The sequence below is a fragment of the Diabrotica virgifera genome, chromosome 6 (assembly GCF_917563875.1).
Source record: "Diabrotica virgifera virgifera chromosome 6, PGI_DIABVI_V3a".
In the NCBI taxonomy this organism is placed as follows: domain Eukaryota; kingdom Metazoa; phylum Arthropoda; class Insecta; order Coleoptera; family Chrysomelidae; genus Diabrotica; species Diabrotica virgifera.
In genome coordinates, this window is record NC_065448.1 from 241056475 (window position 1) to 241078705 (window position 22231).

Here is a 22231-nt window from a genome sequence, read left to right on the forward strand (position 1 = left end):
GTTATATTTTATAGTGTTGTTTGTTTTATTGTTGTTTTAATTAATTATATACGTTTACATCTGGAAAATGTTTCTTTGTTTTTTTTTCATAGCACACTACTTTTCCTTAACTTCGTTTACCGCTGACATTAACAGTTGTTTAAAATTTACACGTTTCTTAAGATACCTCGAGATAGAAAAAAGGTATCGACATGCGGTTTTCGGTATTATGTTGCTAATTTGGTCTAATTTTGTAATACAGGATTAAAAATGCATACTTGTATTTAATATTTTCCAAAGAAAACTAGATTTTAGAAAATATTTAAACAACGCCTACTAGCTGGCATATTACTTATTAGGCTATTTCGAAAATAAGACTTTTACATTGACGAAAAAGAGCTGTTTTCAACAAGACCAAGTATATAAAATTCGATTTAGCAGACATTTTTTCATAAGAAGGTTCCCACTCACCCATACCTCTTATTTGCAAAGGTAGACTTAAACTTGTGAAACCAAATATGCGCAGAATTTTATGAAGAATACGATGATTGGATTTCCAGTGCCCTTTCATTAGGTAAATTTTGTACAATTTTGATTTTTTAATTTTTGATATTCAATTACGCCCTCTAGCGGTGGAACTACAATTATGAAAATAATTTACAGGCTTTTCTCGAGGCAACTTTTGTTATAAATATTTTTTTCTCAAAGCTGTACTATAAACGGTTCCTGAGATATGGCAGAGAGCCATTCTTATTGGGACAAGCGGTACAGTCGGAAAAATGAAAGAATATCCATGAACGATCCATTCAATCATTTATTTTGTATTTGCTGTCTTTTTCTATAAATAACAAAAGTTTGTTATAGAAAAAGATAGCAAAGACAAAATAAGTGATTGATGTGATGGTTCATGGGTATTCTCTCATTTTTCTTACTGTATACATATTAAAGATACTAATGTAGTATCACTTACCTTTTCTTCTTCTTCTTTCTTGGCTTGCTCTTCAAATTTCTCCACCAGAGTTTTTACTTTATCAGTAGGCACAGCCTTTCCTTTTTTCTCTTTACTGGGAACAGTCTTACTTTCTATCCTCTCTCTTTTCGGCCTCGTTACTTCTTTCGCCGCTTCTATTTGTTCAGTAGTATCACTGGAATTGGTATCACTGACCTCCGCTACAACAGCCACAGGTGCTTTTCTCTTTTCTGCTCTTTTCGGTTTTGGTGTTTCTGGTGGAGGTTCCTTTGATGTTGTAGGTTGTTCTTTCTTCTCTTCAGGTGGTTCTTCTTTTTCTGGAGCGGGACTATGTATTGAGGCTCTATCCCGATCACGGATCAAACTCCTTCCTTTATTTTTCTTTGTGGGTCGGGTATGATTCAACATCGTCACACCCAATGTTCTATAAAAGGTTTCATAACTCGAAAGACATTTCTTATACACTGCCTTTACTTGGTTAAAAATGTTCTGGCTTCCAGGAAGATGTAAACGAAGAGTGACAGTTCTCCATTTGTTTTGGTTTGTAACACGATTGTATCCACCCATCTTTTCTACAAGTCTGAACAGTCTATGTAAATCTATGTCTTGATTGGAGATGGTTGGTGTTTTGTTAAGTGGTGTGTTGGCCTCGTCCATAAATTTGTACAACTGTGCCACAAACCGATCCTTTTCTTCAGTCGGTTCGTCATCGGAACTCTGTAATTATAATGAAATAATAAAGAAATAAAGTAATAAAAATATGATAGGACATTAAACAATAAAATATACGAATTTCGTTGCAGTAACCACCTTAGTTTAGAACTAAGATAAAGCAGAAGTGTGGAGTGTGGACCCTAAAAGTATCAATCGAAGTGTGGAGTGTGGACCCTAAAAGTATCAATCAGGAACCTAATTGTAGCCGTATTTTCAGTGGGAGAGATATGTCGGAATGGGTGAATATATTTCTCATGTTGTTAAATGTTGCTCTGGCCTTAAAAGAACAATAAATAATGAAATAATGCAAATATATGGACAACAAAAAATTTCACACATCGCGAAAGTTCAAAGACTAGGATGGCTCGGACACGTAGCTAGAATGCAGACAGGAAGAGTCCCCAAAGAATTAAAAAATACTGAAGCTGCCACAAAAAGGAAAAGAGGATGGCCACAAAGGAAATTGATGGAATCAGTAAAATAAGACTTGGGATTGTTAGGAGTACAAAACTGGTAAAACCTAGTAGTCCAGAACGCATCTGTTTTAAGATGGACGTTGAGACGTGACTCATATTCTTTTGCAGAAATTGCTTGGAATTAACTCATATAATAATAATGGAGTTATCCTCCCTCTCAAAAAGGTCCGGAACATTGTTTAAATAATCAAAATGTCAAAAAATTAAGGAAAAATTCTATTTTTTTCTTCGTTTTTTGATTATAACTTTAAAACTATGCATTTCCGAGAAAAGTTGCACTGACATAAAAGTTGCCTAATTAAATTTCCTACAATATAGAATTGGTTAAAAATTAAAAAATTGTCACTCATGTTGCAAAATAGAAAAATTTGCGAAAAAAACCATAAAAAACAAGTATTCGCAATTTACGTTTTTCAATCATTTATACTAGACTGAGAAACTTCATATTTTACCCAGAAAAACTATATGATATAATAAAACAATACTGTAAATTTCATTAAGATCGGTTCAATAGATTTTGCAAAATAAATTTTGCAATCCAACTTTCGCAAAAAAAATATTTTTTTTCAAAATATTGCAGGACTGAAAATACCGCAGATAGTAAGTTGAATTTTTTTTACATATAGAGGAATACTGTACCTTTCATTTGCAATTTGCAAAATTAAAATCGGTTAACGACTACGGCTTCAGGAATTTTTTTAAATAAACATTAAGTTTTGGTGCTACGCGCAGGACAGCGGTGTTCCATTCACACAAGTTGATTTCCACCAAAATGTCTTCCAATCTTTATCTAATATACATTATTATATTATTTATTATTTTCTTATTCTATATTTTGCCGTATTTTAATATTTTAATTTAACAAAAATCAAACTAATTTGATTACTGTTTGTGAAATATTGTTTAAACAATTGCATCTGTTTAAAACTAATAAACTTTTATTCTCTAAGTTAAAATATATGACCAAAGAAAGTTTTTGCTAAAAAAAGTGTAATTTCAAAGGACAGAGTATGTGTTTATATTTTGCAATAAACAAATTTATTTCTTTATATCGAAATGTACTAAAAATTAAAATTTATCAATCATTATCAAAGGTCATTGGAATGCCCAATCAAAGCAAACGTATCCGCTGTCCTGCGCGTAGTACCAAAAATTAATGTTTATTTAAAAAAATTCCTGGCGCCGTGATAGTTAATCGATTTTAATTTTGCAAATTGCAAATGAAAGGTACATTATTCTTCTATATGTAAAAAAATTCAACTTGCTGTCTGCTTTAATTTCAGTCCTGCAACATTTTGAAAAAATGAATTTTAGTTGTGAAAGCTGGATTGTAAAATTTATTTTGCAAAATGTATTAAACAGATCTTAATGAAATTTGCAGTATTGTTTTACTATCTCATAAAGTTTTTCTGGGTTAAATATAAAGATCCTAAGTGTAGCATAAATCGTTGAAAAACGTAAAATGCGAATACTCGTTTTTTTATAATTTTTTCGCAATTATTGCTATTTTGCAACAAGGTTGACAAATTTCAAAATTTTTAACTAATCCTTTATTGTAGGAAATTTAATTACGCAACTTTTATGTTTGTGTAACTTTTCTCGGAAATGAATACTTTTAAAGTTATAATCAAAAAACAAAGAAAAAAATCAAATTTTTCCTTCATTTTTATTATTTAAACAATGTTCCGGACCTTTTTGAGTGGGAGGATAACTCAAATATTATTATATGAGTTATTTTCAAGCAATTTCTGTAAAAAAATATGAGTCACCTCTCAACATCCAAATGTACTAATATTTATACAGGTGCACCCTGGTCTATAGTACAAGATAGGAAAAATTGCAAGAAATCCATTGGCCATTGACACCTTGGGCCTCTAGGGACTGTTTAAGCTGATGTGTATAAGTCAACAGAGATAGGATCAACAAAGACAGAGAATTACTAAAGACTGATTCTGGGATCTGGGACATATATTAAGGGGAAATGAATATAGAATACAACTACTTAATTCTTGAAGGCAAGATAGACAATCGGACACGTGTTGGAAGAAATTAAATAGGTTAATTGGCTAAAAAAACATTCATGAAGTGGACTCAGATACTAAATACACAACAATTATTCATGTGGCAGAAGATAGAGAAGCCTTCACAATGAGGGTCGCCAACGTCAGACAATTCTGATATGGCACATGAAGATGACGAGGCTGAAGTAGAGGAGAGAAGATGTTATATATCTTTAATTCTTCCATTTCTATGTTGTTATGATTGAAGAGATTTCTTAATTCTACCTAATTCTACATATTAAGAGGAAACAGTAGCGATCAACAGGTAGCGAAAACGCGTTCCAAGATTGCGGCTGTAATTTTGAATATTTTTTCGAGATATTTGGCACACATATTCGTAATATATTAAAGAATGGCGGTACAGAGCCCAATTTGAAAAATATATGAATATGTGGAAATTACTCTGTAATTAAATACAATATTAAAAAATGAGCCTGTACCGCCATTAAGAAGAACAAAAAAATACGCTTTCTTCAAATAAAGTTTTTTATTCGATGCCTAGATTTTGTGTCATTTTGGAACTACTAAAATTTTTTATTTCATTAGTAGTTCCAAAATGCCACAAAATCTAGGCATCGGATAAAAAAGTTTATTTGAAGAAAGTGTATTTTTTTGTTCTTCTTAATGGCGGTACAGGCTCGTTTTTTTAATATTGTATTTATTTACAGAGTAATTTCCACATATTAATATATTTTTCAAATCGGGCTCTGTACCGCCATTCTTTATTATATTACGAATACGTGTGCCAAATATCTCGAAAAAATATTCAAAATTACAGCCGCAATCTTGGAACGCGTTTTGGCTACCTGTTGATCGCTACTGTATCACCTTAACAATTCTACATATGAAATTTCACTTACATCACTATAATTTTCTTCACTTTCACTATCCACGGAATGTGAATGAAAAAGTGAGCTTTTTTCCCAATGCGGAGGAAGCTCGTTGTGATCAAGGAACCTTACAGCTTTTTGGATAGCTTCTGCTAAGCTTGGATTGTCGACTTTTTCCGCTAGTTCTCTATTAAATTGGTTTACTTCCTTTTTCGGAACGGTATAACTAAAAAAAAATAAACTTTTTAGAAAAATCGAGTATCAATCAATTAATCACTATCGTTGTTACAAAACTATTTATTTAAATAAGATGTAAAAGTCTGTTCTATCTACATTAAGAATACAGATTGAGTTGTATATATGGAACGCCTCAATTATCTCGACAACGGCTTGCATGATTTTTATAGGTTTTAGTGAATACGGGTCGTGTGATGCGGCCGATATTATGATGGTATTTGCATTGTTGTCAGATCTTCCGTTTTTCTGGAAATCTAATAAACTTTCTTATTTCAAATGGAACACCCTGTATATTTGTTGCATTTGCACTACATATAATAAAACTCACTACGTATATTTTTAAAAAATTTACAAACTGAGCAAAAAATATAAAAATAACTTACTATCTTCCATCTTTGAATGATCTTATCAAATATTCATCTTTCATATTAATCCGAACCGTTGGCTGAGCTGACGGAATAACAACCAGACCAGGAAACCAATTATCTTTTGTTCTCTTCTTTTCTGTGGTTTCTACACTAACTACACGTTTAAGATCCAGTAGGTAAGCCTCTAGATCTGGTTCATTTTCTTCTTCTGCCTCTCCATCACTACTGTCTTCCCTAAAATCAAGACACTTTTTATTTTTTGTAATAGATTTTATATACAATATAATGGTCCAAGAGCTGTGAGACATTTTTGAGTAGGTATTTTAGGCAACCTGAAAATTTTTCAGGTGACTCTTCCATGATAGCCTAATACAAAAATGCTGGTCTGGCTGGAGGGTAGCGGTTATTTTCCCCAAAAATCCCCCCAAAGTTAAAAAAAGGGTAAAAATTGTTATTACAAAAAATGTCAGTGACGTGACTTTAAAGTAAATTGAAATATTCAAATATAAAGAAAATAAACAAGCCAGGCGATTTGAGGGCGATTTTAACTGTGCAAGATACTTGCACGGGCGTGCCAGGATTATTTTCAGGGGATGCATCTGAACTTCAGAAGATTTCATCTGAATCTGTACATACTATTAACGAATATAAAATATACAACTATACATACATAGCTATGTATATGTATATTTCTACGGACAGGGAGGTGCAATTGTTATTTTGACAGGGTATTTTTTAATATTAAAAATAAATATTCTAAAAAGACAGGTTTTTTTGGTGAAATTTTCCAACTGCCATGTCATCAAACAAATTACGCGTGCATATAAATGAAAAGCGCTATAGGTAAGCAGCACTGTGAGAAAGGGCGTATACAGATAGCTGTTTGCGTCCTCTGTTCTAGCGAAGCGAGTACGTTTGCTCGAGAAAAATCACGTGACCTGGCGATACCCATGTTGTTGTGCCTCGAAACGTTAGAGTGATTATTATATATTATAGTTTTTTAAGTAACTTTTTCTTAATTAAAGGAAAATAATACGTACTATACAATAGATTTTGCAAATATGATAGAAAAAGACAAATTTATTATTATAAATATATAGGTAGAAAAATATAAAACTGTAAGCTGGCTTAAAAAAGCTAAATAAATTCGGTGTCCGAATCTTGTACTTCTTCTTCAAACTCCTCATCAGAGCTTAAATATTCATTCTCTTCTTCTTCCTCAGACTGGTCAGTCGAAGCCTGCACAATCACGGGCGCATCTGAAGAAAGACTTGCCATTGTTGAGATGTGGTGTTATCGAATAATGTAAAAAATATCATGGACACAACACGTAGCAAACACGGAAACGTTAAGAAAGATGAAAAAGGAAAAAGAAATACTCAACACTATGAAGGAAAAAATGAGCTACTTTGGTCATATACTAAGAAATAAAAAACCTGATGTGATTGGTTTTATAAGGAAAGGTATTAAGTATTGGTTATATAAGTAAGAATACGTAGCAACTCAATTAATTAATCACTAATTAATTTTTAATTAACTCTAAATACATATTACAACTATTTATAGATCAGATAGAAGAGGAATCTGAGTCTCGAGGGGAGTCTGACGAAGAAAAAGAGAATGAATATTTAAGCTCAGATGAGGAGTTTGAAGAAGAAGTACAAGATTCGGACACAGAATTAATTTAGTTTATAGTTTTATACTTTTTTACCTATATATTTATAATAATAAATTTGTCTTTTTCTATCATATTTGCAAAATCTATTGTATAGTCCGTATTATTTTCCTTCAATTAAAAAAAAGTTAACCAGAGAAGGTTCCCATTGTTTTCATTCTGGTGGGATATGTTATGTGCCATTAGAGTGAAAACTTAGTCTTTTGCTAGCAGTTGCCGCTAGGGCATCTATGCCATTTCGTTCGTTGCAATTCGGGACTGCACGCTGGGGTTTGTTTTGGTTGGATCGGGGAGAGCAGCATATGTGCCTCCTGATGAGAGACTAATAAGTTTCGAAACCGGTAGAGGTGCTTGCAGCACTCTCTGATTGGACTGGAATATGGTTCGGCTGTATTTTCGTTTTGCAACGAAATTGAAAATGGTTATTCATTTTTCATTTTTAAAAAAAAGTTACTTACAACAACATAGGTATCGCCAGGTCACGTGATTTTTCTCGAGCGAACGGACTCGCTCAGTTACAACAGAGGAAGCAAACAGCTATCGGTATACGCTCTTTCTCACAATGGTGCTTACCTATAGCGCTTTTCATTTATAATGCACGCGTAATTTGTTTGATCACATGGCAGTTGGAAAATTTCACCAAATAAACCTGTCTTTTTTAGAATATTTATTTTTAATATTAAAAAATACCCTGTCCAAATAACAATTGCACCTCCATGTCCGGAAGGAATGTACATAGCTATGTATGTATAGTTGTATATTTTATATTCGTTAATAGTATGTACAGATTCAGATGAAATCTTCTAAAGTTCAGATGCATCCCCTGAAAATAATCCTGGGACGCCCGTGCAAGTATCTTACACAGTTAAAATCGCCCTCAAATCGCCTGGCCTGTTTATTTTTTTATATTTGAATATTTAAATTTACTTTAAAGTCACGTCAATGATATTTTTTGTAATAACAATTTTTACCCTTTTTTTAACTTTGGGGGGGATTTTTGGGGAAAATAACCGCTACCCTCCAGCCAGACCGGCATTTTTGTATTAGGCTATCATGGAAAAGTCACCTGAAAAATTTTCAGGTTGCCTAAAATACCTACTCAAAAATGTCTCACAGCTCTTATACTATAAGACATGCTCTGCATTTCCTTAAATATAATATTTATAATCACAATCAACATAAACAAAATGGAATATTTTAGAATAAAAGACGAATAAAGAGACCCACAACACCCACTAGGGACAGTGTTAGCATAGGAACATTGAAACTGGACATCCAGCAGAAAATACGACAGGGCCTAAATAAACAACACTAAATTCGTTAATTTGGTCTCCTAAAATTAGTTTACGAACAAAAATGACAAGCTACAAGTCGGTTGTAGAACCAATTTTGAAGTACAGATCTCAATGTTGGCAAATGACAATGAAAGAGAAGAAAAAACTGGAAGTAGTAGAAATGGACTATCTAAGAAGAGCGTTTCAGAAATCTAGACATGGATATCCAAGTAATGAAATAAGAAAAACAGGAAGGATTTACAATACTGTATATACAATAGCATCCAAACAGCTTTTATGGTACAGGCATGTACTTACTTACTTTACTTTAAATAAAATAAATTTCGACCAAGAGCCAGGATTCTGTTAACCGAGATACGATAGTATCAAGCGGCGCCGCTAGGAGGAGCTTCTCCAACAATGCGTCTCAGAATACTTTACAACACTTGGTCATTTTGTACTCTAAAACCGAGTAAAGCATGAAAAAGAAAAAGAAAATAATCGTTTTCGTTTTGATTCAATTCGAGTCTCTTGCCATCCTCTGACACAGTGTTTCTGGGTCTCTACCCTTTTTCAAAGAGGCTATTGCAAGTAGACTGAATTGAATCAACTCGAGACGAAGAAGAACTGCATCTATTAAAATATCTGCAGTATATTGTGGTTAGACTGTCCTCTAACGGGGAATGACGAAATAAATAAAATAAATTTCGACCAAGAGTCAGGATTCTGTTAACCGAGATACGATAGTATCAAGCGGCGCCGCTAGGAGGAGCTGTGTCAGAGGATGGCAAGAGACTCGAATTGAATCAAAACGAAAACGATTATTTTCTTTTTCTTTTTCATGCTTTACTCGGTTTTAGAGTACAAAATGACCAAGTGTTGTAAAGTATTCTGAGACGCATTGTTGGAGAAGCTCCTCCTAGCGGCGCCGCTTGATACTATCGTATCTCGGTTAACAGAATCCTGACTCTTGGTCGAAATTTATTTTATTTATTTCGTCATTCCCCGTTAGAGGACAGTCTAACCACAATATACTGCAGATATTTTAATAGATGCAGTTCTTCTTCGTCTCGAGTTGATTCAATTCAGTCTACTTGCAATAGCCTCTTTGAAAAAGGGTAGAGACCCAGAAACACTGTGTCAGAGGATGGCAAGAGACTCGAATTGAATCAAAACGAAAACGATTATTTTCTTTTACTTTACTTTACTCCTCTTGATTCCATTTGGAACATAGAGTCTCTACAATCCCCCTCCATTCATCTCTATTTCTGGCCAGGGCTTTCACCTTTTTCCATGTTAACCCATTGTCTTCTAGCTCTTTGGTAATATTTCTTTTCCAGGAGGTCACTGGTCTGCCTTGTTTTCTTTTTCCAGTTGGTTGGTAATCCAGGGCTTGTTTGGTTATATCATCTTCATTTTTCCTTAATGAGTGTCCAATAAACTTCCATTTGCGTCTATTTATCGTTTTGGCTATCGGCTCTTGATTATTTTTTCTTAAAAGTTCCTTATTACTTATCCGATTTGGCCAATATATTTGCAATATTCTTCTAAGGCATCTATTTACAAATGTTTGAACCTTTTGTATAATCTTTTTCCCTATTTTTCAAGTTTCTGCTGTATATAGCAAAATGCTCTTTACATGTGTATTAAATATCCTGATTTTGGTTTTGGTTGTTAAATTATTGGACTCCCATGTTTTCTTCAGCATATAGAATGCATTTTGGGCTTTAGTTATCCTTCCATTAATTTCCTCTTCTATTCCACCGCTAGCGTCAATTATGCTTCCCAGATAGCAAAACTTCTGTACATTTTCTACTTCTTCTCCTTCAATGAATATACCCATTTCTCTTTCCGTATTTATCTTCATAAGTTTTGTTTTTCTTGTGTTAATCTCTAATCCTATTTTTCTTGCTTCTTTTCTCACCTTTTCTGTTTTTCTCTGCAGGTACAGGCATGTAATGAGTATAAAAGATGAATGATGGTCAAAACAGGCCTTAAACTAAGTTCCATGATGTAGAAGGAGAGGGAGACCAGCAATAGAATGGAGAGAAGGAATTAGAGGAAGAATGGACCAACCGAAAAAAAGAAGATAAGAATGCAGGATAAGGCAGAGGCTGTAGGACCCCCGAAGATGTGCATATATATGCAAAAATATTGGACTACATGGGGGTAACGGCGCAAGATTATGAGGATATGTAATATATGGATCACACAAACACAGAATACTGGATTACAGAATAGGGCAACTGGAAATTAACATAAAACCAGGGTATATGTGTATTTGTGGGAGAAACAGAACCGTATCTTGGGGAAATAGGGAATCAATTAAAAATGGTGACACATATAAGTACTTGGGTACCATCACAAAAGAAGGAACTGTGGGCATCATGATAAGGAACAACCAAGGAACTGAAAATGTTCTGTGATGTAGCCCGAAAGGGTTTTTTTTAACAAATATACCTTTTATAAAGAATTTTTTTTAATAATTCTTTTTAAGTATTTTACTTACTTGGGTTGTCTAGTTCTTCTACCTCTTCTTCCACCTACCACAGGATTTCCAAAATGTTCTGGATGTGTTAAAGGCAATTGATCTAAAGTTTCACTCTCATTAAAATGCCTTCCACTTTTTAAACATAGCGCAGTGCGCCTTAAAGTTGTTATGTCACCATCGTCAAATACTGAAAAATAAAAAAAGACATCATTTACGAAGTTTTTGAAGTGAAAACTTCTTTAGGGACATTGTGCACTTTTTGGATGGGGTACAAGCATTCAATTCGCGACCGTCATTGAGACTGTCATCGCACTTTTTGGATGGGGTAAAAGCATGGAATTCGCGACCGTCATTGCGACCGTCATCGCGACCGTCATCGCTTCGGCGAAATAAATATTGTACGTATATATTATAAATATGTATGTATATACAGTGAGCACGTAAAGGTTGGAATAAATTCATTTTCTCGAGAATGGACGATTTGGGAAAAAAATCCCGAAACAGGTCAATTTTTATTTTTAAATTACGACTTTTTGGCATATATGTCATACTAGTGACGTCACCCATCTGGGCGTGATGACGTCATCGATGATTTTTTTAAATAGGAATAGGGGTCGTGTGATAGTTCATTTGAAAGGTAATTTAATTCTCTATTCAGTAATATAAACATTTATATAACTATTTACACAGGGTGTCTAAAAAAAAATTTTTAAATTAATTTTATTGACATAAAAAGAAGAATGCATGTAATTTTTATTTAGTCCAAAATACATTTTAAGGTTCTTAGAACACAGATAAAATGTTTATTTGAAAAATAATCATTGCTTTTCCCTTAAATCAAATGTTCAAATGTAAAAAAATTAAATGTTCAAAAAGAGGAAGGTGAGTGGGCGGCTAAAATGCTAAAACGATATTTATTTGTTAAATAAACTTTATTTCCTGTTTTCTGATAGCAGTAAAATGTATTTTGAGATAAATAAATTACACAAATTCTTCTTTTTATGTCAATAAAAATTTAAATAATTTTTTTTGGACACGCTGTATAAATAATTGTGTTAATGTTTATATTACTGAATAGAGAATTAAATTACCTTTCAAATAAGCTATCACACGACCCCTATTCTCATTTAAAAAAATTATAGATGGCGTCATCACGCCCAGATGGGTGACGTCACTAGTATGGCACATATGTCAAAAAGTCGCAATTTAAAAATAAAAATTGACCTGTTTCGGGATTTTTTTCCAAAATCGTCCATTCTCGAGAAAATGAATTTATTCCAACCTTTACGTGCTCACTGTATATAAATTGTGTAGAAGTATTTAAATTTAAAATAAATGTAAAACCTATTTGTGGATGGGGAAAAATGATTTATTTGGCGACCGTCAGCGACCCCCATCGCTTCGGCGAAATAAATATTGTACGTATACATATATTATAATGTATGTGTATATAAATTGTGTAGAAATATTTAAATTTAAAATAAATGTAAATCCTATTTTTGGATGGGGAAAAAGGATTGATTTGGCGACCGTCATCGCGACCGTTATCACTTTGGCGAAATAAATTTTGTACGTAGGTATATATATTTTTGAAGTGAAAACTTCTTTAGGGACGTTGTGCGATTTTTAGATAGGTGAAAAAGCATTGAATTCGCGACCGTCATCGCGACCGTCATTGCGACCGTTGTCGCTTATGTTATATATTATATGCATGTATATATAAATTGTGTAGAGGTAATTAAATTTAAAATAAATGTATAACCTATTTTAGGATGGGGAAAAAGGATTGATTTCGTGACCGCGAAATAAATTTTGTACATAATAAATATAGGTATATTATGTGTAGGTTTATATAAATTATATAGGAGTATTTAAATTTAAAATTAATGTAAAACCTATTTTAGGATGGGGAAAAAGGATTTATTTCGCGACCGTCATCGCGACTGTCATCTCTTCGCGAAATAAATTTTGTAGGTATAATTATGTGTATGTATATACAGGGTGTCCCGAAAAGATTGGTCATAAATTATACCACAGATTCTGGGGTCAAAAATAGGTTGATTTAACCTCACTTACCTATATACGATAGTGCACACAAAAAAAGTTACAGCCCTTTGAAGTTACAAAATGAAAATCGATTTTTTTTCATATATCGAAAACTCTTAGAGATTTTTCATTGTAAATGGACATGTGGCATTCGTATGGCAGCAGCATCTTAAATAAAAATTAAAGTAAAATTTGTGTACCCCATAAAAATTTCATGGGGGTTTTGTTCCCTTAAACCCCCCAAACTTTTGTGTATGTTCCAATTTAATTATTATTGTGGCACCATTAGTTAAACACACTGTTCTTAAAACTTTTTTGCCTCTTAGTACTTTTTCGATAAGCCAGTGTTTATCGACATATTTTGAATATTTGTCGAATCCACCACATATTTGTATATGGTTAAGTACGATTATAGAGACCTGTTAACAATCTGAAAATGTATTTATAATTTACATTTTTAGGTATATGTTGAAAAAGAAGCCACATCTCGATAAAAGGTGACTTATCAAAAAAAGACTAAGAGACAAAAAAGTTTTAAAAACACTGTGTTGAACTAATGGTACCACAATAATAGTTTAATTGGAACGTACACAAACATTTGGGGGGTTTAAAGGAACAAAACTCCCATAAAAATTTTATGTAAATATATTAAAAAAGAAGCCGCATCTCGATAAAAACTCGCTTCTAGAAAAAATACTAAGAGGCAAAAAAGTTTTTAAAACGTTGTGTTTAACTAATGGTACCACAATAATGAATAAATTGGAACGTTCACAAAAGTTTGGGGGTGTTTAAGGGATCAAAACCCCCATAAAATTTTTATGGGGTGGACAAATCTCACTATAATTTTGTTTTAAGATGATCCTGCCATAACAATGATAGATGTCCATTTTCAATAAAAAATCTTTAATAGTTTTCGATATATTGAAAAAAATCGATTTTCATGTTGTAACTTCAAAGGGCTATAACTTTTTTTATAAGCACATTTATACTAAGGTAAGTTAGGTTCAATCGAATTATTTTTGGCTCCAGAATGTGTGGTGTAATTTATGACCAATCTTTTCGGGACACCCTGTATAAATTGTGTAGAAGTATTTAAATTTAAAATAAATGTACAATCTATTTTGGGATGGGGAAAAAGGATTGATTTCGCGACCGTCATGTCATCGCTTTGACGAAATAAATTTTGTACGTAGGTATATTATTATAATCTACGTATAATAATAGTAATCTTATTGAGGTGAAAACTTCTTTAGGGACGTTGTGCACTTTTTAGATGGGGAAGAGGTACTGAATTAGTGACCGTCATCGCGACCGTCATTACTTCGACGAAATAATGTTTTGAAGTAAAAACTTTCTTAGGAAAGTTTTGCCCTTTTTAAATGGGGAAAAAGTGTTGAATTAGCGACCGTCATCGCTTCGGCGAAATAAATTTTTGAAGGGAAAACTTCTGTAGAAACGTTGTGCACTTTTTAGATGGGGAAAAATTATTGAATTAGCGACCGTCATTCCGACCGTCATTGCTTCGACGAAATACATTTTTGAAGTGAAAACTTCTTTAGGGAGGTTGTGCACTTTTTAGATGGGGAAAAATATTAAACTAGCTACCGTCATTGCTTCGACGAAATCAATTTGTGAATTGAAAACTCTTTTAGTGACGTTTTGCACTTTTTAGATAGGGAAAAAGTATTGTGTTTGCGACCGTCATCACTTTGCCAAACTAAATTTCGTACGTATATATATTATGTATATCTATACATAAATAGCATAGAATATACGCGACGCGTATATAATATAGGTATAGCACTTCTTTTTGGATGGGGAAAAACATTGATCGTAATTTAGATACTATAAGAAGTTTTCACTTCTGTCGGCACTCCCATGAGTACTTTAATTTTTTTCTAATAGACATATATTTAACTTACCAACTGTATACTGACTACAATCCTGAATTTTACTTATTGTAGCTTCAACAAGTTCTTTTTTGTCTTGATGCTTAGCTTGAACTATCTGGCCAACTCTGAGAGTACCTTTGATCTGTTCATCAGTAAGTGTTGCTGTTCCCAATCCTAATTTATAGGATACCTACAATAAAATATATAACATTAGTCAAGGAAGTGAAAAGAATAATTGTATACTGAAGTGTGTAAAAAGTATTTAATTTGCTTAGCCAAGCGCTTTCAACAAAATTGTCATCATTGAAACTAATGGTCAATATAAAAAGAAGTACCTACCACTACTTAGGGTCATACGCATGAGCATATTAACATTAAATAACTAACTGCATTACAATATATACAGGGTGAGTCATGAGGAACTGTACATACTCCTACCTCGTATAGAGGCCCCTATGGAAAATAAAACATGACCATTAAAAAGTGTCTGCTCCCATTGTTTAATAATATACAGGGCGAGTTTCGCATTTTGACAGAAAATTGTATTCTTCATAATTTTTGAACGGTCAGATCGATGTGTCTCTTATTTTGGTCAATCGTTACACTATTACCACCTAATCAACTGATTTAGTCAAACTAGAAAAAAATCAGGTCCGACTTTAAAAAATTAGTTCGTTTTGGTCTTAGAAAAAATTTTACCCTGTATACGCTTTTTGAAAACTCTAATATGAAGTTAACAAATTAGACAAATAGGCAATTAAAATGGCATATTAATTTTTTCCCCACACGATTACTTAATTTTTTATAAAAAAATCAAATTTGACTATGAATTAAAAGTTTGGTAAAGTGAACCATAGATTTAAAAAAATTAACTTTTATTACAAAAATTAATTTTTTTTAAAAAAATATTTAATTTATGTTACCACTCAATCAACTGATTTATTCAAACTAGAAAATAATCAGGTCTGGCTTTAAAAAATTAGTTCGTTTGGGTCTTAGAAAAAAGTTCACCCTGTATACGCTTTTTGAAAACTCTAATATGAATTTTACAAATTAGACAAGTAGGCAATTAAAATGGCATATTTATTTTTTTCCCCACACGATTACTTAATTTTTTATTAAAAAATCAAATTTGTCAAAATCGCAATTTTACCATAAAAATAAAAAAATTAAACAACGTTTTTCTTAAAATTAAAAGTTTCACCATTTTTTTTTTTTTTTTCTATAACACGTCTAGATCTAAAACTCCCCATACACTTCTCTTTGGACTCTATAGTTTAACATAGACGAGATCAAATAAATAAATTTTAAATTTTTTCACTTAATTTTTGCGATTTAACTTTGCAATTCACGAATCTGCACCTTTTATTTTTAAAAATTCATAACTTTTGCGAGAAGAAGACTGAAAGTCTACAACAATTTTCATAGTCTTCACAATGGTAAGAGATATGTGCTGTAAAAATTTTAGAAAAAAAATATTAAAATGAAACAGAGGTGTAGCAAGTTACCGCGATTTCATTTTTTTTTTTTTTTTCATTTTTAGGTTAAAATTCCGATTTTGACAAATTTGATTTTTTAATAAAAAATTAAGTAATCATGTGGGGAAAAATAAATATGCCATTTTAATTGCCTATTTGTCTAATTTGTAAAATTCATATTAGAGTTTTCAAAAAGCGTATAAGTACAGGGTGAAATTTTTTCTAAGACCCAAACGAACTAATTTTTTAAAGCCGGACCTGATTTTTTTCTAGTTTGACTAAATCAGTTGATTGGGTGATAATAGTGTAACGATTGACCAAAATAAGAGACACATCGATCTGACCGTTCAAAAATTATGACGAATACAAATTTCTGTCAAAATGCGAAACTCGACCTGTATATTATTAAACAATGGGAGCAGACACTTTTTAATGGTCATTTGTTATTCCCCATAGGAGTCTCTTACGAGGTAGGAGTATGTACAGTTCCTCATGACTCACCCTGTATAGTCATGAAGTCATGTATGCTTCATTCTTCCTTTACCTTTTGTGCAACCCCCAAACAGAAAAAAGATGAAAAAACTGCCACACAACCGTTACAAACACATTAAAACTTTGTTCATGGCATGGGCATTTCACCAAACCATTATGGCTGAAACGGAGTAGTTGAGAAATTAAGTGGTAGTTCCACGAAGAAGACCAGGGAACAAATCCCAGTGCTGGCAAGAACATCTAGACATTTTAAAAATATATATATACAGACCCCAGGTCGACTTGCTGAATAGATTGAGTACCTTGGGTAAAATCAGGGGTAATAATAGGCGATTGAAGCATAGCACTGGCCCTGTTACCTTCCTTGCACATCATAGGCCCTAGAGATAACAGACTACCCTGCTATAATCCGCCGCGTTAGCGTTATAAATGAGAGACTATTTTACAAGGGAGGCCATATTACATCAAGTATAGAGGAATATCGCTACTGAATTCAACATACAAAATTCTAACAGCCCTCATAAGACAAGACTCACTCAATCCACAGAGATAAATGGGGGACTACCAGCAAGGATTCAGAGAAGGCAGATCCACTACAGATGTGAACCACATAATTACACAAACAATTGAGAATTGCCACGAACACAACATAGAACTCCACACTGTGTTCGTAGACTTCAGATAAGCCTTTGTATTGAAAGAAATAAATTATTTATTGAAATGAAATATCAAGATATACCGGCAAAGCTAATCATATTAACAAAAATGACTATGGACTAATCTCGAGCTAAAGTAACAACAGAAGAAGGGAGCACAAAATCAATTGCAATAGAAACAAGAGTGTGATACAGTGATTCCCTGTCAACCACACTATTCAACATAACAATACGAGGAACAGTAGAGGCCAGCGGAATTAAAGGAACTATAGCCCACTCTTCAACACAAATAGTAGCACTCAGAAAGTAAAGAAAAATCGATTTAAAGTACAAATTGTTTTTTAAATTCACCTGACTTGAATATTGGAATTTTTTTAATGCAATTTTAAAGAATAAATGAAAACAGATATATTTAAGCCATATTTCGGCACAGTAACTATGATACAATCAATATTAGATACATTTTTGTACTTAATGAGTTTTTCCATGAACATAATTATTGGATATTGATATCCTATTAGAGGTAAAACTCACTAACTACACATTGTACTTGATAAGTTTTTCCTGGAACACAATTATTGGATATTTAGAAGTTAATGAATTTGTCTCCATAAAATTTCGCTGACTTACAACAAACCAAATATCAAAAATAACAGTCTATTATTTAAAAAATGAACAATAAGTTTCGTTCTTCGAAAATAAATGCAATTATTTCGGCATTTATGACAGCTACAAGAGTCGCCTGCTTAATTGCAAACTAGATTATGTTACCCTTTATGTAAGCTATCACGGTTATAAAGAAATTTAATCTCATATTTCTTAATCAATCGCTGAACAAATAATGCACACAAATATAATGTACCTACAGTTTGTACAGTTTCAACAATACAATGTAACACCCAAGTCGCCTGCTCAATCGCAAAATAGATTATGTTATCTAATGTATTGTTTGAAAGATCACTAAGTACCGATTCGGCATTCCAGTTTGTAAGGAAAAATTCACTAAGTGCAATCATAAGTTTTAATGAGTTTTACCCTGAAACCGAAATTCACAATATTGCACTCCATATTGGAAGGAAAAATTCACTAAGTGCAATAATATGTTTTAATGAGTTTTGCACTGAAGCCTAAATTCACAATATGCCCAGTTGCACTGACAGATCTTAGGCTTAAGTCGAGAATATCATAAGAATTAATATAATATAATTATAATATATTACAATAAGAATACCATAATATAATAATAGATATAATTGATAATAAGATAAGAATCTAAAATTATGGTGCAACGTAAGTGATACTCAAGGAGGCCCTGTCTGTAAGTAGAGCTTAGCTAAGCTGGAGCTTAAGATCTGTTGGTGCAACCAGGCATTAGTGAATTGTACCATAAATTATCTCAGAAATAAGAAGGGTTAGAGCCCCAGGTGACTTCTCCAGAGCTGGGCAGTACCATATTGAGTTCAAATTGATGAAAATGTCAAAATTTCAAAAAAGTGCACTTAGTGAGTTTTACCTCTAATAGGACGATATACAGATGACATAATTCTTATGGGAAGTGACAAGGAAAGATTAAAAGAAGCAGTAACAACCCTGGCACATGAAGCACAAAAAAGAGGTCTGGAAATTAACTAATAAAAAACAAAATATCTATTCTGTTCTCGAGAAGATAACAAGACGAGAGAAATCAAGATAGAAAACTACACTTTTGAAAGAGTTCTTCTTCTTCTTCTTTCTCATAATCCCTAGTGCCCTTCAGTGAGTTTAAAGCTTTGAAAGGGTTCAACAATTTAAAGATTTGGAAGTAATTGTGAATGGCAAAAATAAGAGAAATGAAGGAGTGGAGCAAATACTAGCAAGCAACAAAATATACTGGAGATATAATAGGCTAATGAAGGACAAGAACTTATCCAGAAATACAAAACTGGGAAGGCAGGGAACCAGGGCGTGGAGACTGAGATGGCTAAGACACAGAGAGAATGAAAAATGAGGAAGGGAAACGACCTACTGATTAAGAAGGTCACCAGATGGAATCCAGGGACTGAAAGACCAAGAGGAAGACCCAGAGAGATGGGAGGTCCAGATGATGAGGGATATCAAAGGGCATATAGAGAGAAGCAAAAATGGCCCACTGATTAAGGTCACCAGAAACTGAAAGACCTAGAGAAAGACCCAGAGAGAGATGGGAGGTCCAGGTCATGAGGAACATCAAAATCCTGAAAGTGAGAAATTGGAGGGAAATATGCACATATCGAAATGAGTGGAAGAAAATTGTAACAAAAGACAAGTTGTACAAGCACTGACAATACACAAAAGAAGGTGGAGTGATTCAGCACAATAAGCGAATCAGAGCGCTCTAAGTAGGAGTGGTAAACATTCAATTTGGAACGAAAAGCCCTCATGATGATGGTTATTATATTATTAACCAAACTTTCTTATAATATTGTTCTTTAAGTTAGGTATTTACTTGTTGCATCACTGCTTTTATCAACTATTTACTTTTAAAATTTATTAATAGTATGTTTCCTTATGAGTAATGTCTATGCTCACCTTGCATTTAACAAGCCTTACAACTTTGCTAACTTTGGCCTCACAGAAAGCCCCCTTGTACTTAGCACTGACTGCAGTTCCAACAGACAAATAGGGGGGATCATCCACTTGCTAAAAAATAGTGTGTTAAATTTTTTCCAGCAAAACAAATGTTAATATAATAACTTACCATCTTCGTTTCTTCCTGTTCTGTATGATTATTCTGATCAGAGAAGCCTCTAGAAACTTGGGGTTTCTTTAAAGTTTACACTGTATTATAACCGTATTTTGCTTTCATTATAGTATGGCTGTTATGCATTATCAAATTTTAACTCTAGTGTATTAAATTTTACCTTTATTTCCGTTTATCTAATTTCACCTCATAACAAATAACAATTTCCAACTTTGAACGGATTGTTTGGTTAATTTTAATAACATGTGTTAAAGATGTTAGTAACAGATCTGAATCGGTATTTGAGAACCGGTATACAGTAACTGTTACATAGAGGTGTTCCTGAAATTAGCTATCAGCTGTTCCTGTTCCTGTTATGATTAGGTCCATTTTGGTTTATCTGTTGATATTTGTAGTATATTTATATTATAGGTTTTAAACCGTTGGGTTAGTTTTGAGAATTATTAAACTATGGTATTGATTTTATTGTTCAAGCGTGTTGATTGATAAATAAGATTCAAGGGTCCAAGTGTAGAGATTACACACTTTTTTAATTCCATCTCCCATCTTTAATGCAAAATCATCAACAGTAGATCCGTTCAACGTTTTTACACTGACACTGACAGTGACAGACTAGTTCTCCAAATACAGATTAAGAGATGGAGACTCTAATTTAAATAAGTATAAAAAATAAAGAAGGAGCTCTGAAAATAAAGTTTATTGTTTTCACAATTTTGAACAAATGTGGTCATCATATCAAGTAGAATGACAAATGGGTGTCCTGAGAAATTTGACCTAGGACTTCCAGTTTTATAAATTCAACCGGAAGTCCGGAAGTACCTACTGTTTTAAAGTCGCGGGAATAGTACCTACAAGCGACGAGCGTCAGCAAGATCAGAACAAATATATGTAGTTCCGGTTTCATGACTGTCTGCCCGTCTGTCCGCGAATATAACTCCTTATAACTCCCGTTATGATATAATATCACAGTCAACAAAAATTGAGGTTTGAATGTACTTTACCTATGATGGTTGTAGGCAACAGCCAGCTTTGTCTGAAATGATATGAGAGTGAATGTTTTTATACCTTATGATACATAAAATTTTGATTATTCTGTGTATTTGCGCAGTAATTCTATGTGTAATGTTATTTTATGTTTGGGAGTGTTCGTATTAATGAGTTTTTGGGGTAAAAAAGTAAATTGTACATATGTGTAGTGTATGACATATATATGCTCTTCACATTTTCCTATCCTCTATTGGTGATATGGTTTTGTTGTTCACTTCTTTTTTAAATACTGGCAACCAAGGTCCGCTGCGACACATTTTTCTTCATTTAGTTAATTTAGTAGGATATATGAGGACTGCTTCTTTAATTTTTCTCTTTTTCATGTATGTTTCCTTCATGATTATTTATGCATCTTTCCACTGTGATCTGTGTTTATTGTCCCAGGCATGTTTACCAGTGGCACACCCAGGGCGGGGTTTTGGGGTTAAAACCCCTCCCAGAGCATATAAGAAATATATAAAGAATAGTAGGAAAATGTAACTTGTCTTTCACAAACAATACAAAAATTTTTCGGTGCTCATAAAGAAAACCCCCCTTAGAGGAAAATTCTAGGTGCGCCACTGATGTTTGCATAACTGTCATTTTCTAAAACCCTGTTTTTAAATACATACAGTGTGGACGTTCGAGTTCGAATAAATTCATTTTCTCGAGAATGGGCGACTCTGGACATAAATCCCGAAACAGGTCGATACTAGTGACATCATTCATCTGGGCGTGATAACGTAATCGATTATTTTTTAAATGAGAATAGGGGTCGTGTGATAGCTCATTCGAAACTTTATTCAATTCTCTATTTACTATACAGGGTGATTCATTAATAATTGTCC

At 33.0% G+C, this 22231-nt stretch overlaps 1 protein-coding gene across 1 annotated transcript in view; it reads right to left on the reverse strand.

Annotated features, from left to right (window-relative positions):
* The window catches only part of LOC126887426 (AT-rich interactive domain-containing protein 4A), an 83692-nt gene extending 62695 nt beyond the window's left edge, over positions 1-20997 (reverse strand). Inside the window, exons 1-7 of the mRNA XM_050654952.1 lie at positions 20355-20997; positions 20186-20296; positions 15043-15202; positions 11093-11261; positions 5650-5868; positions 5060-5255; positions 950-1666 (exon numbers count right to left, since the gene is read on the reverse strand). Coding sequence (XP_050510909.1) covers positions 950-1666; positions 5060-5255; positions 5650-5868; positions 11093-11261; positions 15043-15202; positions 20186-20296; positions 20355-20357 — 1575 coding nt within the window. The 5' untranslated portion in view covers positions 20358-20997. The remainder of the gene's footprint in view (positions 1-949; positions 1667-5059; positions 5256-5649; positions 5869-11092; positions 11262-15042; positions 15203-20185; positions 20297-20354) is intronic.
* Positions 20998-22231: the final 1234 nt, after the last annotated feature.